Genomic DNA, 16,090 nt, shown 5'->3' with positions numbered 1-16,090 from the left:
ATGTACAACTTTGAACACCAGTTAATGTGTCCCATTTGTTACAGTATTGCTGAAGGGCCTGTGTACTACGATGTTCTTATATATTTTGTAAAAATTGTTTGGACAATGTTCTTCAGGCATCTGGTAACTTTTATGCATGAAGACTACAAATTCTACTCAAGTGCCCTAGTTGCAGAAGTATTTGCTCTAGAAGTATTTGCAGAAGAAATTGCTCCAACTGGTATTGAATCTCTACCTGCTAATTTTGCATTAAAGGCTATAATTGAAAAGTTATCAGCAAAAATACCACCTATCCTGCATACTACAACCATTGAGTGTTTATTTTCCACTGAATAAAAAATTTGTTTGTGGGGGCCAGGAGCATGGTCTAGTGGTAGAGTGCCTGCCTAGCATGCACAAAGAACTGGGTTTGAGTCCTCAATACCACATACATAGAAAACAGCCAAAAGTGGTGCTGTGGCTCAACTGGTAGAGTTATAACCTTGAGAAAATCCAAGGACAGTGTGCAGGCCCTGAGCCCAAGCCCAGGACTGGCAAAAAGAAAAATTCATTTGTGATCATTGCCGATAGGCAACGCTAACCTATTATTGACCTAAACTATACATCAGCATCATGGTCATCCTATAGATGGTCCTCTGAGTACCTATCTGAAAGAAAAGGACACACAATGAAGATTGCTTAAACAGCTCACTGATGCACACTGGACAGATATCACTCATCTTATCAAAACTAAAGATCCAGGTGTTGTTGGCTCACAGCTGTAATACCAGCTACTCAGGAGGCTGAGACCTGAGGATCACAGTTCAAAACCAGTCTGCACAAGAAAGCTCTTGAGACACTTACCTCCAATTAACAATCAGAAAAATTAGAGTTGTGACTCAAAGTGGTAGAGAACTAGACTTGAGCAAAGGAGCTCAGGGACAACGTCCATGCCCTGAGTTCGAACCCTATGACTGACACCTCTCCCCCCTATCTCCCCTCCCACCAAAAAAGCTAAAAGAACAAAAATTTCATTCAGAAAATATGGTCCAAGGTTACAAGCAAGTTGTTCTCCAGTATTTTAAGGAGCTTACTGATACATTCGAATAGAAAAAAGAATTTCCTAACTTCTCTCTGTGATGTTGGCCATATGATGAGTCAAGAAAGTACTCTACAGATTGAAATGTGGACAGAAATACAAAAGCAGCAGCTTGAATTAGTGACAATGACCACATCTTTACAAAAAGAATCTCCAGGAGCCAGGCGCAGTGGCTCACTCCTGTAATCCTGGCTACTCAGGAGGCTGAGATCTGCATTTCTAGATACCACATATATATAAAAAAGCCGGAAATGGTGCTGTGGCTCAAGTGGTAGAGCTCCAGCCTTGAGAAAGTCCAAGGACAGTGCTCAGGCCCTGAGTTCAAGGCCCAGGACTGGCAAAGAAAAAAGAAAGAAAGAAAAAAATCCATGGGACTTAAATATATATATATATAATATTGTGTCATATGTACATATTTATAAAGAGCTTTCATATACTTTTTCTTTCTTTCTTTCTTTCTTTTTTTTGGCCAGTCCTGGGCTTGGGCTCAGGGCTTGAGCACTGTCCTTGGACTTTCTCAAGGCTAACACTCTACCACTTGAGCCTCAGCACCACTTCCAGCTTTTTCCTATGTATGTGGTACCGAGGAATCGAACCTGGGTCTTCATGCATGCTAGGCAAACACTCTACCACTAGGCCAAACTCCCGGCCCCTCATATACTTTTTCTGTGAAGACTCAATCCTGAAAGACAGATTGTAAGATCATTAACGATATTGAACATATAAGGTATAGAAATACTTGTTATAACTTAGAAAAAGGATAATGATAAAAGAGTCAAAAGTTTAAGGTTCAAAGCCAGCCCAGGCACAAAAGGACCTGGGACTCTTATCTCCAATTAACCTCTAGAAAATGGGAAGTAGGACTTGGCTCAAGGGTAGGGTGGTAGCCTTGAGATGAAGAGCTCTGGGATAACACCCAGGCCCAGGGGTAGGGAGGTAGCCTTGAGCTGTAGAACTCAGGGATAGGGCCTAGCCTGAGTTCAAGCCCCATGATCCACAAAAAAAAAAAAAAAAAAAAAAAAGTGTGTGGGTAGGGGGAAGAATCAAAAGTTTAAAAAGATAAAAAGTATATATAGGAAATGATCATAACTGTAAAAAAAGAAGCCCATGAAAGGAAATATATCAGAACATATTCATTAAGTAGATATTAAGTGTCAGCCATATTCCAGATATCCTGTTATGTTCCAGGAATAAAATGATTAAAACCACACTGTTAACCCTGCATGGGTGGCTCACACTTATAATCCTAGCTACTCAGGAGACTAAGATATGAGAATCACAGTTTGAAGCTAGCCTTTGCAGGAAAGCCCATGAGACTCTTGTTTTCAATTGCCCACTAAAAAGTCAGAAGTGGAACTGGGGCTCAAGTGATAGAGCCCAGCCCTGAGGCAAGACCTTAAGGGACAGGCCCTGAGTTCAAGCACCAGTATCAACAAACACAAAACAATTGAAAAAACCCACTGTTCTGGACCTCTTGAAGGATATAGTATGGTAAAGAACAACCAAACTTTAATCAAATAATGATACAGAAGCGGTAAAATTGCAACAGTAACAAGTGTATCAAAGAGGTGGTACATGGTATAGTGAGACTAGACTATTCCAAGAAAATCAAGAAGGAATATGAATTACAAGGGCCCAAGGTAGAACAGTGATTGACAATAAGATAATGGCTGAGCAGGGAGAGTTGGAGATATGTGAAGCTAAGAGAGGAAGGAGTTATAAAGAGCAGACCCTATCCAGGTTTCAGACTATTGTTCAAGGCTATTGTAGTCAATAAACACATTTCCATCTTCAAAAGATTACTCCTCCTTAGGTGAACAGACTGGACTGGTGGGAGTATGGGAGGGAGTGGAAGGAAAGATAAAATCAATTGGGGAAACCAGATGGGAAGTTATTTCAGTCATCCATGCAGAAGCTGACAGTGGGTGGGGCAGAACTAATAGTGGTGGACATAGAGAAAAAGAATGCCTTCGTTAGCCAAATTTTCCTAGGTGGGATTTGGCAATGGATAGTATAAAAGGGCTGAGAGCATTGGAATGACTTCTAGACTTCTTGTTTGAATAACTGAATGAATGTGATGCCATCAGTCCAGATGGAGAGGGATGGAACAAGTCTAAGTTGGGGCGTAAGAACAGGGACAGTCTCAGACTGGTTGACTTTGAGGTACCCTGAGTGTAACAACTAATCAAGGCATCAAGTAGACAACAGAAAATAAGGAAAGAGAGTCAGAGAAGGAATCTGTGGATAAGCATTTGTGAGTCATCTGTCGGCCATAATTAAAACCTAAATGTGAATGCATTTTTCTCAGTGAAAGTTTAGGAATGAGGGTTGGGAATGTGGCTTAGTGGTGGAGTGCTTGCCTAGCATGCATGAAGCCCGGGATTTGATTCCTCAGTACCAGAAGTGCAGGAAATGGCACTGTGGCTCAAATGGTAGAATGCTATCCTTGAGCAAAAGAAACTCAGGGACAGTGCTCAAGTCCTGAGTTCAGGCCCCTGACTCTCCCCCCCCCCCATCCCCGCAAAAAAAAAAAAGTTTAGTGATGGGGTAAAAAAAAAAAAAGATTTAGTATTAGACTTGAGGCAAGCCAAGCACAGAACAGTGAGGTTGAAAAGAAAATCCCAAAGCCAGAATCCTATGAGATTTTTTTGGCTATGAATGCTGAGGAGAGTAGTTTGCTTATGTAGTTATTTTTATAATTTGAGAGGAGGGAATTTTAGTTTTAGTTAAATTTTAATGGCTCCTTGACCTTAATTAACTTTTTCATTTTTGAAAAATAATACCTAAAGGCAAAGCGGGAATATTCAAAATGTTTAACTAGCAAGGCTTTCCAATGCCAGTACTTTGATGGGTAGATGGTGGAGGGAAGGCCCTGTGCGATCTATGCTGTGCCAGGCACTAACCCTGTAGCTGCAGGATCAGGAAGAAAGGAGAAAGGCTGATGGCAGTGAGGCATTGGTGGGGACTTTAGGAAAGAAGCTACTGTTTCTGCTGCTGAATATCAGTCCTGTCTGAGTATACTCACCATGGAATCTGGCCTTTTCCTTTCTCTCTCTCTCTCTCTCTCTCTCTCTCTCTCTCTCTCTCTCTCTCTCTCTCTCTCTCTCTCTCTCTCTCTCTCTCTCTCTCTTCTTGGCCAGTCCTGGGCTTGAGCACAGGGCCTGAGCACTGTCCTTGGACTTTCTCAAGGCTAGAGCTCCACCACTTGAGCCACAGTACCACTTCTGGCTTTTTTCTATGTATGTAGTACTGAGGAATCAAACCTAGGTCTTCATGCATGCTAGGCAAGCACTCTATCACGAGGCCAAATTTCCGGCCCCAGGATCCTGCCTTTTCATGCTGCCATTTTCCCCCTATGCCAGGAATGCCTTTTCTCAGCAAATTCTGTGCATCTTTAAGACCTAAGTGAAATATCATCTTCTCTGTAAGGTTTTTCTTAACTTCCCCAGACAGAAAAGAAAAAAGAGCATCCTCATCATTATTTTATGTATACTTTAATTATAGTGCTTATCTCATTGGGTTGCAATGATGCTGTTCCTTTTGTAAAGTTATGAATTCCTTGCGGACTAGGATTATGTCATCTGTTCTTATAATGTTCAGTTTGTTTAAGAGAAAGTTTGGAATGTAGGCACTTTAAAAAGAAAGAGGGAGGGGCCGGAAGTTTGGCCTAGTGGTAGAGTGCCTGCCTACCATGCACAAAGACCCCTGTTCAATTCCTCCATACCACATACATAGGAAAAAGCCGGAAGTGGTGCTGAGGCTCAAGTGGTAGAGCTCTCGCCTTGAGAAATCCCAAGGACAGAGCCCCTGAGCTCAAGCCCAGGACTGGCAACCCCCCCACACACAAAAAAAAAAAAAAAGAGGGAGGGAGGGAGGAGGAAGGGAGGAAGGAAGGAAAGAAAAAGGAAGGAAAGGAGGGAGGGAGAGAGGGAGGATTATTTATTGATTCTCATTGTGTCCGCTGCAAGGTCAAAAGGAACCTAGACCATCTTTTCTCCCCAATTTGTTATTTAGAACCCAGCAACTATACTGACATATGCTACAACATGGATAAAACTTGAAAAACATGATGTTAAATGAAAGCGGCAAGTCACAAAAGACTTCGTATTATACGATTCTATTTATATGAGATGTCCATAATTGTCAAACCTCCACTGACAGAAAGTAGGTAAGAGGCTGCCTAGGGCTGAGGGGGCTAGGGAGGAAAAGGGATAATTGCTCAAGGGTTTAGGGTCTCCCTGAGATGATGATGTAAATTGGTTGTGATGTTGCCTGATGCTGAGAATATACTAAAAACCAATGGACTTGTGCACTTTAAATAGGTGAATTATATAGTATCTGAATTATATCTCAATAGAACTAATTTAGAAAATATCTCAGCAATCTCTCTCATTGTGTCTGACTCAAAGGAGAACTCAGATGTTTCCTGCTGAGGAGGAAGGTGGACCCAATGGGAATGAGTGTGCAGGGGTGTGGTTGTTGTGAGGTGCTGACTTGGGAAAGAGACGGCAAAAGAGAAATCAAGTTGAGCTCTGGTAGTAGAATGGGCCACAGAGTATTTCAGAAGGAAGAATTCTGGTGAAAACGGAAACCACTTCAATGAAACCAGGTTTCAGCAGAGAAGGCTGAGGTTGTCTTGACAAGAGTGAAATATTTTAAAACTAGTGGGTAAGTGTGGTCTCCTTACATGAACCGGAAATCATTTTAGGAGAAAAGAATGATCATCTAAATGAGCATCCGTGAAGTAGGAAACTTGAAAAAAAAAAAAAAGTCTGCTGTCTTTCCCTAAATCTGAGCCCTCCGCTCCCCCCACACCAGTCCTGGGGCTTGAACTCAGGGCCTGGGCACTGTCCTTGGACACTTTTTGCTCAAGGCTAGCTCTCTACCACCACAGCACCACTTCTGGCTTTTCCTGTGTATGTGGTACCAAGGAATCGGACCTAGGGCTTCATGCATGCTAGGTGAGCATTTTACCACTAGGCCACACTCCTGGCCCAAGTCTAGCCCTTCTGAAAGGTAAAATGTCATACTGCTGATCATGTGCTGTCTGGGTCCAAACCCTAGCTCTGCAGCTGTAGTTATATTACATCTCATACAGGTCCCCCATTCTTGCTGTGTGTTTTCTACCTTGAGATGAAACCAAGAATAGAACAGTTCAGAGTCTATGTGAAGAACTGAGCACATTGTTATCAGAACACTAGAATAAGGCAGTCTCTAAAGTAAGAATTCCCTAAGAATTTACAGTTCTGAAACAAGTCGTTGGAGATATAGCTGGATGCCTGCCTGCCTGAGTCCTAAGATGTAGGGATTGTAGCTGTCTGGGAAGGAGGGGTTGGGGGAGGGAGCTGGTGGAGATGGTGACTAGCAAATGGTTTGAAGAGTGTTAGCAGCCTTCTTGCTCAATGAACCAGTGGGGCTCATACTTCCTGTTTTCAATGTCAGAGAGGATCTGATGTTAAAGCTGCTCAAGTTTGAACAAGATCTTTTTTGGCCCCTGGCAGGGAATGCAGAAGCTGAGCAGCAACTCAGACTGGGTTGGGCCCCTTAGCTTCAAATAATCATGTCTTTTTCTTTCTTTCTTTTTTTTTTTACTTGGTCATGGGGCTTGAACTCTGGGCCTCGGCACTGTCGCTGAGCTCTTCAGCTTAAGGCTAGTGCTCTACCACTTGAGCCATAGCACCACTTGGTTTTCTAGTGGTTAATTGGAGATAAGAGTCTCACAGATTTTAGTGCTCAGGCTGGCTTTTAAATCACAATCCTCAGATCTCAATCTCCTGAGTAGCTAGGATTACAGGCATGAGCCACTGCTGCCCAATGCCTTTTTCTTTCCTAGCAAGTTTCCACTCTTATAGAATACTCAGTACCATTCTGGGATGGCATTTTCTATAGAAAGTCTATAGACTAAAGTTTATAGAAAGTTAGAGGAGGTACTTAGCTTTGAAGTAGTCACTATCTGGGTGCTTTCTTTAGGTGCTATGAATCCTTTTAGCAACCTTTAGACTAGCCTTGAATTGTGATCCTCTTGATTTCTGCTTTCTGAGTACCTGGGGTTATAGATGTGAGCCATCACAGCCAACCTTATCTTTTTTTTTTTTTTAATAATTTAGAAAACTGAGGCATAGAGAGGCTAACACTCTTTTCCAAGCCACACAGTATGAAAACCAGGATTCCACTTGGGGGCACCTGACTCCAAAACCCATGCTGAATCACCTATAGCACATCATGTGAAAAAAATAATAAAAGCCAAGCTAGATTTGGGGGATTAAAAGCTCAGTATTCTAGGGTGTTTAACCTCAGGGTTCCACAGAGTAGATTTTGTATTCCTAAGATCCAACTCAGAAAAATGGCTATTCCTGCAGAAAGCTTATGCTGAGTATACTTGAACTTTCTAGGTCCTTCTTATGTTCTAAGCAATTGCCACTAAAATCAGTGATGCATATCTGAAATGCCTGGTGAGCTTTCCTAAAATCACAAGCCCTGGCACCAGCCCTGACCTGAATCATAATTTCTACAGGTGAGGCATATATATCTTTTAAAGGTTCTCAGGTGACTCCACTAAGAAACACTGCCAAAACCCATTAACATGATGGAAATCCCAGAATTTTGGCATCTGATTATACCTCCCACACTGCCTTCTACCTTCCAGGTCTTCAGAACCTGATTATGCTCAAAGTGCATGATTATCCCTATTAGGACATCATTTAGCTTTAGATTTTGAGTACTTTGATCTTAGGGGTAGCAATGGCCCAGCCATTACTGGGCCTGTGCTTCATTAATTCACTGAAAAAACTCAGTACTAGCTGCACATATAAATGATATTTTCCTTTCTCTGAAGGTCATAGACTTGGACTCGTTCTTTGGATCAGCAATTTTTACTCACGTAAGTTTCTTCTTGGTTGGGGTCAACCCAAGGATTTGGGATATCAGAGTGAGTAAAATAGGATATTCAATTTTAAAGAGCACTTGCCAGGCATTGGTGGCTCAAATCTATAATCCTAACTACTCAGGATACTAAGATCTGAGAACTGAGATTTGAAGCCAGCCTAGGTGGAAATGTGGCTTAACTTAGTAGAGCCCTTGAGCAGAAAAGCTCAGGAACAGTGCCCATACCCTGAGCCCCTTCCCTGGCCAAAAAAAAGAAAAAAGAAAGAAAAAGAGCACTGTATACATTTGTACAAGATATACACTGAAAAAGGCATCAAGCTAAGGAGGTAACTGGAAGCTGAAACTCAGCCTGCCTACAATTTGCAGAGCTGGGAGGCTCTGACTTGTATCCTTACCTGCTAAGGAAACCCTTCCCTATAGTTCTACTCATTTTGCTTTTTCAAAACCTTATTAAGTGTAGGGATGTTCCAATAACATACTGAGAAAATATACCACCTCCATAAGATGATGAGAAATTAGGTTTTCTGTTCCCTCAATGCCATAGATTTCCAATGGCATTTGGGATCAGCAGTTTTTTACTCATGCAAGTATTTTTGTCCTTGGAGCGTCTGCCCAAGACTGCCAAGAAACTAGGATAGATCATTTTCTTCTTTTTATGTTCCCTCCACCTCTCTTTTATACAAACACAAGAGAGAATCCAAAATCTTCAGAAAAAAATCATTTTATTGATCACCCTTATTTATAATTATAAAAATAGATATAAATAAAAATATCAGAATATAATTATTAAATATTCAGTATACAGGAGTGGTCTTCACCCCATCCAGTGAGGATTGGACAAAATTGGCTAATAAGTCAGAGTGTTTAACTGGCCAAGAAAGTGGTAACTACTTAAAAGTGAAACAGACATTTAGTGCTGGTCACAGGACATACTTGAAAATGCTACAATCACAGAAAGTATCACATGGGAGATCCAAGAGGCCCCAGTAGTGACCCAGATAGACTACTCTGTGACACCACAGTCCACAGTTTTAGGGAACTATTTAGGCTTACAGTCAGACATAGGAACATACCAGCTCTATTTCTTTTACTTGTTTACACTCATAGCCAGTGTCAAGTACACAAACATAAATGGTACTTCTCAATCCATTTGTGAATGTCAGAGACCCTCCCTCAAACTATTAGTGTCTCAAATCCCCAAATGCTATTCTCACATTGACCAAGCTGGTTCAAGAGACCTCAGCTGTTATACTTCCTAATTAGGAAATTATTCATTTCCCAAAAACAGACTTCATGAATGACTCTGGTGGTGGAACTAATTCTCCTCCCACCTATATACAGGAGACACCATTTTGAACTCCAGGAGGCTTTAGTACAGAAGATGTAACTGGTCAAAACCATTCTGAGACAGGACCATCTCTCCATCCTGGCCAGGAAGGTCCGGGAAACCAGCACCCAGGTTCATGTCTGAGGGTAAGGCTATTATTGCTTACCCTGATGGGCAGCACAAGCAAATCATCTCTGCAGAGCCTGTCTCACCCAGCCTCTTCCCTAGAGCTGATGGAGATGACCCTGCTGCACAGATGACAGTCAGCACAGGAGTTGTCTGCCCATTTGTTTCTTCCTTTGGTTCCCTGGAGATGTTCAAAGCACGAGGCCATTTTCATCCCCAATGTGGGTGTGGATCCAGTTCAGGTACTGTGAGACCCTTGTGTAGACTCCTGGCTTGTCCTTCAAGGCACAGTCTCGGCCCCAGCTCACAATCCCAGTCAGGGTCAACCGGCCATTGGTAGAGCAAACAAGCGGTCCTCCGGAGTCTCCCTGAGAAGCCAAAAATGTAATATGAGCCTTGGGCCTTTTGATCCAACTATCTAACCATACCTGAGAGAGGTTGGGGACAGTTACTAGAGTCAAAGACACGAGTCACTCCCTTGATTAGTTTTCTACCACATGAAAGTTTAGATCAGTCCTACGATTGTCATTTCTACTAATTACCTGCAAAGCTCCCATCCTAGCATATTCCATGTTCAGTCTCAATTTTGTATCTTTCCATTGGAACCCCCTCTTTTCTTCCTTCTACCTCTTTTTTGCCCTTTGTTTTCTTCTATCTTTCTTCTTTTTTTCTTTCTTTCTTTGTCAATATTTTGTATGTTGAAACCAAGTATTGCTATATAGCCTAGTCTGGCCTCAAACTTCAGATCCTCCTCCCTTATTCTCAACTATTTGGCCTTACAGGCCTGCAGCATTATGTCTAGCCCTCCATCTCTTTAGATACTATTTTATTACATTCTAGTTAAAGCTTCCCTTCCCTCTTCTAAACATCTCATTTTTTAAAAAATTGGCGGGGCGGGGGGGGGGGGGAGGTTGCTGCTCCTGGGGCTTGAACTCAGGACCTGGGCACTATCCCTGAGCTTTTATGCTCAAGGCTAATACTCTTATCGTTTAAGCCACATCTCTACTTCCAGGTTTTTGGTGGTTAACTGGAGAAGAAGTGTCATGGACTTTCCTTCCTAGGCTGGCTTCACACCATGATCCTCACATCTCAGCTTCCTGAGTAGCTAGGATTACAGGCATTAGCCTCTGGTAACTGGCTAATTGTTGATTTTTGTATTTAGTGGTACTGGGATTAAACCCAGGGTCTCTAGCTGATTAGGCAAGTGCTCTATCACTTGAACTATATCTCCAGCCCCACCTGATCTGTTATAATTCACATGCCATAAATCCTGGGTATCAAGTTATATTGCATTATATTATCTCCTTTTTCTTAAGGTCCTCTTAGTCACCGTGATCTGTAGTGCCTAGCAGACAGCCAAGCTTAGGACACGTATGGGGAACACATAAAGATTTGTATATAAGTGAAGCTATGGCTCCGGGGATAGGGCACTAGCCTTGAGCTAAAGAGCTCAGGGACAATGCCCAGCCCAGAGTTAAAGTCCCACAACTGACACACACACAAAAAAAAAAAAGATTTGTGTAAATCCTCAACATCCTGAGCTCTTGATTATGACTTCTAGTTTTGGCTAAAAGAGACTCCTTGAAGTTAGCAGGTAGGAAGTGATGGAGAAAGATAGTTTGGATTCTCACCTTGCAAGAGTCTGTTTCCCATTCTGGATCAGCAGCACACAACATTTTAGTGGTGACTTCAGATCCATAGTAATGGGGCTGCTGACACTCCTTGTGGGAAACTAGGTTTACACTTGTCATTTTCAGATGGTCTGGATAACGATAGTCAGCTAAATGAAGAAAACATGGAGGAGTTTGCATTAAGAGGTGTCTGATGCCTCAGGGAGGGGAACCAAAATGTATGCCTATTAGCAAAAGCCCTTATTTGTTTCCCTCCCTTCTAAATCGTTATCCTTTACATGGGTGATCACCAGTCTACCTTGGTAGCCTACCCCATCAAATCCCTAAACAATACTCTGGGCTGTATCTCTGGAGCCAGGTGACACCTCCATAGTGCTCCCATTTCTTTCCAGGCTTTCCTTCATGTGTTACCCACACTCACTCCCAGGTCACAATTCTCCCCAAATGTCACTTACTGGAACTTTCTTTTCCAAAGCCAGTGATCTCACAGCTTGTGCCAAAATGGGCATCATTAACCCTTGGGGGCAGGCAGATGGTCTGTATGGACCGGGATGGCTTTGCACATTGGTATATGCTTGAATGAATCTTCAGCAAGGCTGGAGAAGGGAAAGAAAGGCAGAATGCTGAGGAAGTGCTGTATTTGTGTGTGCCTAGGTCCATTAGGTCATAAGTCATCCAGAAAGATCTGTTGGTAACTTGGCATCTGGAAATCTTCCTTGCTGTGTGTTCTAAGGGCTTTGTTCTAGCTGGTGGTGAAGGTTTAGGCAGCCAGGGTTGCCACATACAGCTAAACAGTTTTTTGTTGTTGTTGTTTTGTTTTGTTTATGGTGGGTCATGGGGCTTGAACTCTGCCTAGGCACTGAGCTTGTGCTCTTCTGCTCAAAGCTACTGCCCTACCCCTGGGCCTGGGCATTGTCCCTGAGCTCTTCAGCTCAAGGCTACCACCCTACTCTTGAGCCAAGCCCCACTTCCCATTTTCTAGAAGTTAATTGGAGATAAGATTCTCAGCCCTTTTGTGCTCGGCTTGGCTTTGATTCTTGATCTTCAGATCTCAGCCTCCTGAGTAGCCAGGATTACAGGAGTGAGCCACCACGCCTGGCACAGCTAAACAGTTCTGTTTGAAAAAAAAATGCTGAAGGGGGCCAGAAGTTTGGCCTAGTGGTAGATGCTTGTCTAGCATGCACGAAGACCAGGGATCGGTTCCTTGGTACTACACACATTTTTTTAAAAAGTCAGAAGTGGTGCTGTGGCTCAAGTGGTAGAGCATTAGCCTTGAGAAAATCCAAGAAAAGTGCTCAGGCCCTGAGTTCAAGCCCCAGGACTGGCAAAAAAAGAAAAATGCTGAGGGAGCTAAGCTAAATCAATCCGTGCAAGGTGCTTTTCTTCCAAATTCTGTATCCCAGTGTAGACAGAAAATGCATCCATTCTAATTTGCCCATACAAGCCATTCCATGTAGAAACCTATTTCCTTAAGGCTATATTTAAGAAATGCAAGGTCTCTACAGAGGAGCACCCAGCACTCTGAACATTCCCTTTGTTGCGGAAGGCAGGTACTTCAAGTTCCCTTATAAATCCACCTCCCCTTGGGTCTCTTCCTGGACTCCTCTTTTCCTGGCCACCATCAATATGGTGGCTGAGGGTTTTCACTCACCAATATCATTGTGGTGGGCCAGGCTATCAGCACTGTAGTCCTCATGTAGGATGAGCTGCTCTACCTCGAACTTCATCTCCCCAGGAGTCATGGAGTTCAGTGTTGATCGACCCAGGTAGACAATGTAGTCTTCCTTCTTTGGGTAATTTCTGTGGGAGATAAGATCTGTCAGATAGCCTGCTCCCCATAAATCCCATTACTTCTTCCTTCCCACCATAGAGGGCTGAAAAGTATCATTATCTCCAAGGCCGATGATGGCTATGGGGGAGAATCTGGGGATATTTGAGGTCGGGCAGAAGGGTTAGAGAGAAGAAATGAACCTACATGAAGCAGTGTGTGGCACTAGCCACCCAGCAAGGACTGATGAGGCTGCCACCACACACATAGGTGACAGAGCCTCCTTGATGCTTCCTGTAGATGGCTGCAAACCAGGGTTGGTTCTCAATGTTGATAAAATCTCCCCCAACAATCTTAAAGCGGGGCCTCACAGCCTTCTGGCCACATTGGAATTGGTCTTGTTCTGGAGGTGTAAGACAAAGACAAGGATGTCTTGGGGAGATAGGAAAGATAAAGTAGCTCACTCTGGTACACTTCCTGTGATAGAAGAAAGGAGCATATATGTTTGTCTCCTGTTATACCCAATTGTTTTTGTTTTTGTTTTTGCCAGTCCTAGGCTTGAGCTTGGGGCCCGAGCATTGTCCTTAGGCTTTATCAAGGTTAGATCCCTACCATTTGAACCACAGCACCACTTCTGGCTTTTTCTTTTTTCTTTCTTTCTTTTCTTTTTTTTTTTTTTTTTTTTTTTTGCCAGTCCTGGGCATGAGCTCAGGGTCTGAACATTGTCCCTGGATTTTCTCAAGGCTAGGGCTCTACCACTTGAGCCACAGCACCACTTCTGGCTTTTTTCTCTGTATGTGGTACCAAGGAGTTGAACCCAGGTTTTCGTGCATGCTAGGCAAGCACTCTACCACTAGGCCAAACTCCCGGCCCCACTTCTGGCTTTTTTCTAGGCAAACACTACCACTAGGCCAAACTCCCAGTCCTATACCAGACTATTATAAGCAGTCAGTAACACTTACCAGCAGAGCAGCGGGACACCATACACTCACGGGCAAACTGCATTCGGCCAATCTGCACATAGCACCATGGCTGTCTTTGGTTGTCTGGGTTCCTGATAAAACACATGACAATAGTGGGTGCCATTCCAAGCCAGAATGCCTTTCCTGCATCTTTCCCTCCAAGAAAGACTCAACTAGATGCCTGGCTTTTTTCACGCAATAGCCAGCATTCTAGGAGTAGAAGATGATGTAACAGTTTCTGAAAGGCCATGGGGAAGGCTCCTGGTATTTGGTCCCCACCTTACCTGCAGTAGTTGTGTTTCCCCAGACCCAGAAGAAGAGCATCATATTTGTGAGCATTGTATGTTTTCCCAAGGACAGAAGGTGAATTCCAGGCCAGACAGGGTCGACCCTTGGTGTCAGTGTTGGCTTTTCCACGGTAAGAGTGGCCATTCCCCTCATAGCAGGTTTTTGACGTGTCTACAAAGATGTGGAGATGAGAGGTTATTAGAGGACATCAGACAGGCATTTCAGAGATGATGTGGTTTTAGACCTAGCAGAGATGAAATTGGAAAGTGTCTCCTTCTTATCCGGCTCACAGTTATGCAGCTACTGCTTCATGAGTCTCTGTGTTTGAGACCATGCATATCACCCAGGGATGAAGATGTCACCCTTGAGTTCCTAACTTCTGTCTGCATGTTTGTATTCTCTCCTTCCCCTCCCCCTCTACCCCCCTCACTCCCTGACCCCTTGACATAGGGTCACACTGTGTAGCTCAGGTTAGTTTCATACTCACAGTTTTCCTGCTGAGATCACAGGTACACACTCCCATACCCTTCTGCCTGCCCTTGTATCCCATCCTTCACTCCTGCCCTCTGGTGCCACTCTTTCCCAGTTAAGAGTCCCAGTATGAGATCCTCATACCTATTTCACAGTGCTTCCCTTGGAATTTCTTTGGGCAGCTGCATCGCTGAATGTTGGAGAAGTACTTGTAGGACACACATATTCCTCCATTCAGACAGCCACAGTTTGCTGGAGAGCACAAAGGTGTGGGGTGAGCAAGGGGAAGAAGGCAAATGGGGAGCCAGCCCAGAAGCAAGGTTGGGAATGGAGTTGTCTCCTGAGGCTTTCCAACATGCCTGTGAAGCCAACTATTGTGCAAGGGGTGAATACTCACATGAATCCGACTTGTGAAGTTCATGACTGCCCTGAAAGAGATGTGGGGAGGTGTCATCAAGGGTCCCATGCTCCTGGGACTCCAGGGTGAGGACAAACTGACCTCTACTCCAAAGACCCTTCTTCCCTAACTAGCCCTACAAGGGACAGTCCTAGATTTCCAGCAGGGAGAAATGGATTGTCTCAATTAAGCTTCCCGTACCAGGTGCCCTAAGGTTGGAACCATCCCTGGGGCTTCTTCCTTTGCCCGACAGTACGAACCCCCTTGGGTTTTCAAGTCCCCCATTGATGCTGGAGGACTCCAACTCCCTTGCTTCCCCTGGAGCTGTTCAGGAGTTCTGCGCGTTCCCCCCTTCAAAATCAAACAGGGAACCCACTTACGTTAGAGGTGCTCACGGCCAGGCTGCAGAGGAAGAGAGACGCAAGCAGGACTCTCATGGCGAGGTTCGTGCTCTAGACAGCCGCACTGCAAAGGAAGGAAGCGTCAAGGCAAGAAGCCGAGGGGCCAGGAGGAGCGGCGGGTGAGTTAATTGGTGGTGGGGGCGAGGGATGGGGTAGGAGCTGATGGTGACCGAGCTCCCCAGGTTCGGCGGGCGGTCTCGGCTTGCAGCGCAAGGAGACGCACTGGACGCGATGGAGGATTGAAAGGCTGCAGCCTTTGAGCAGCCGCCAGGGCCGCCTGAGGTAGGAGGAAGGGAAGCGCTGCCTCCCCGCCGCCGCGCGTTCTCGGGACAAGCCGCACTCACCTAGCGCTGCGGCGGCTGGGATCGCGCGGGCACGGCGGGGACTGGTTGACACTGCGGGGCCTCCTCTCTGCTCTGTGCTGCCGGCTGGCAGCGCCCGCCGTATATGAGGACCCGCCCCAGGCTGGCTCCTCCCCGACTCGAGTCACCGCCCCCCCACCCCCCCAACGCTCTTCCCTGCGGCCCGCAGTGGCCTGGTCCCAGGGCTTCCTCCGCTTGGACGAAGAATGGGTGCCACTCGAACCCCAGCCTAAGAGACGACCTGAGGCATCAAAAGACATAGAAATCCTTGGCCTTTCCTTTCATTCACTGGGTCCAAGTGCAGGCCCCAAGGCAGCTTTCTGCCCTGTCCTCTCCCTCACCCTCCAATTGCATAGAGGTTGTACACTCTGGGGAGACTCCCTTCCTGCCCTGA

At 44.7% G+C, this 16,090-nt stretch overlaps 1 protein-coding gene and 1 pseudogene across 2 annotated transcripts; one reads left to right on the top strand and one right to left on the bottom strand.

Annotated features, from left to right (window-relative positions):
• Positions 1–1,264, top strand: LOC150054297 (tripartite motif-containing protein 59-like; annotated as a pseudogene).
• Positions 1,265–8,668: 7,404 nt separating this feature from the next.
• Plau (plasminogen activator, urokinase) lies at positions 8,669–15,760 on the bottom strand. Of its 2 annotated transcripts, XM_090346599.1 has the most exons (11): positions 15,679–15,760; positions 15,314–15,398; positions 14,934–14,964; positions 14,681–14,788; positions 14,062–14,236; positions 13,778–13,869; positions 13,023–13,218; positions 12,699–12,847; positions 11,503–11,643; positions 11,048–11,196; positions 8,669–9,784 (listed from the first exon to the last, which is right to left on the bottom strand). In XM_090346599.1, the coding sequence occupies exons 2-11, from the start codon at positions 15,368–15,370 to the stop codon at positions 9,608–9,610; spliced, it is 1,275 nt and encodes a 424-aa protein (XP_090202725.1). In that variant the 5' UTR covers positions 15,371–15,398; positions 15,679–15,760; the 3' UTR covers positions 8,669–9,607. The 2 variants fall into 2 exon arrangements, with proteins under 2 accessions (XP_090202725.1, XP_090202724.1); XM_090346598.1 differs by lacking the exon at positions 15,679–15,760 and having other exon boundaries at positions 14,681–14,964; positions 15,314–15,397.
• Positions 15,761–16,090: the final 330 nt, after the last annotated feature.

Source organism: Megascapheus bottae, chromosome 15 (assembly GCF_031878675.1).
Source record: "Megascapheus bottae isolate mThoBot1 chromosome 15, mThoBot2.hap1, whole genome shotgun sequence".
Classification (NCBI taxonomy): Eukaryota; Metazoa; Chordata; class Mammalia; order Rodentia; family Geomyidae; genus Megascapheus; species Megascapheus bottae.
This window is presented reverse-complemented; position numbering and strand designations above follow the sequence as displayed.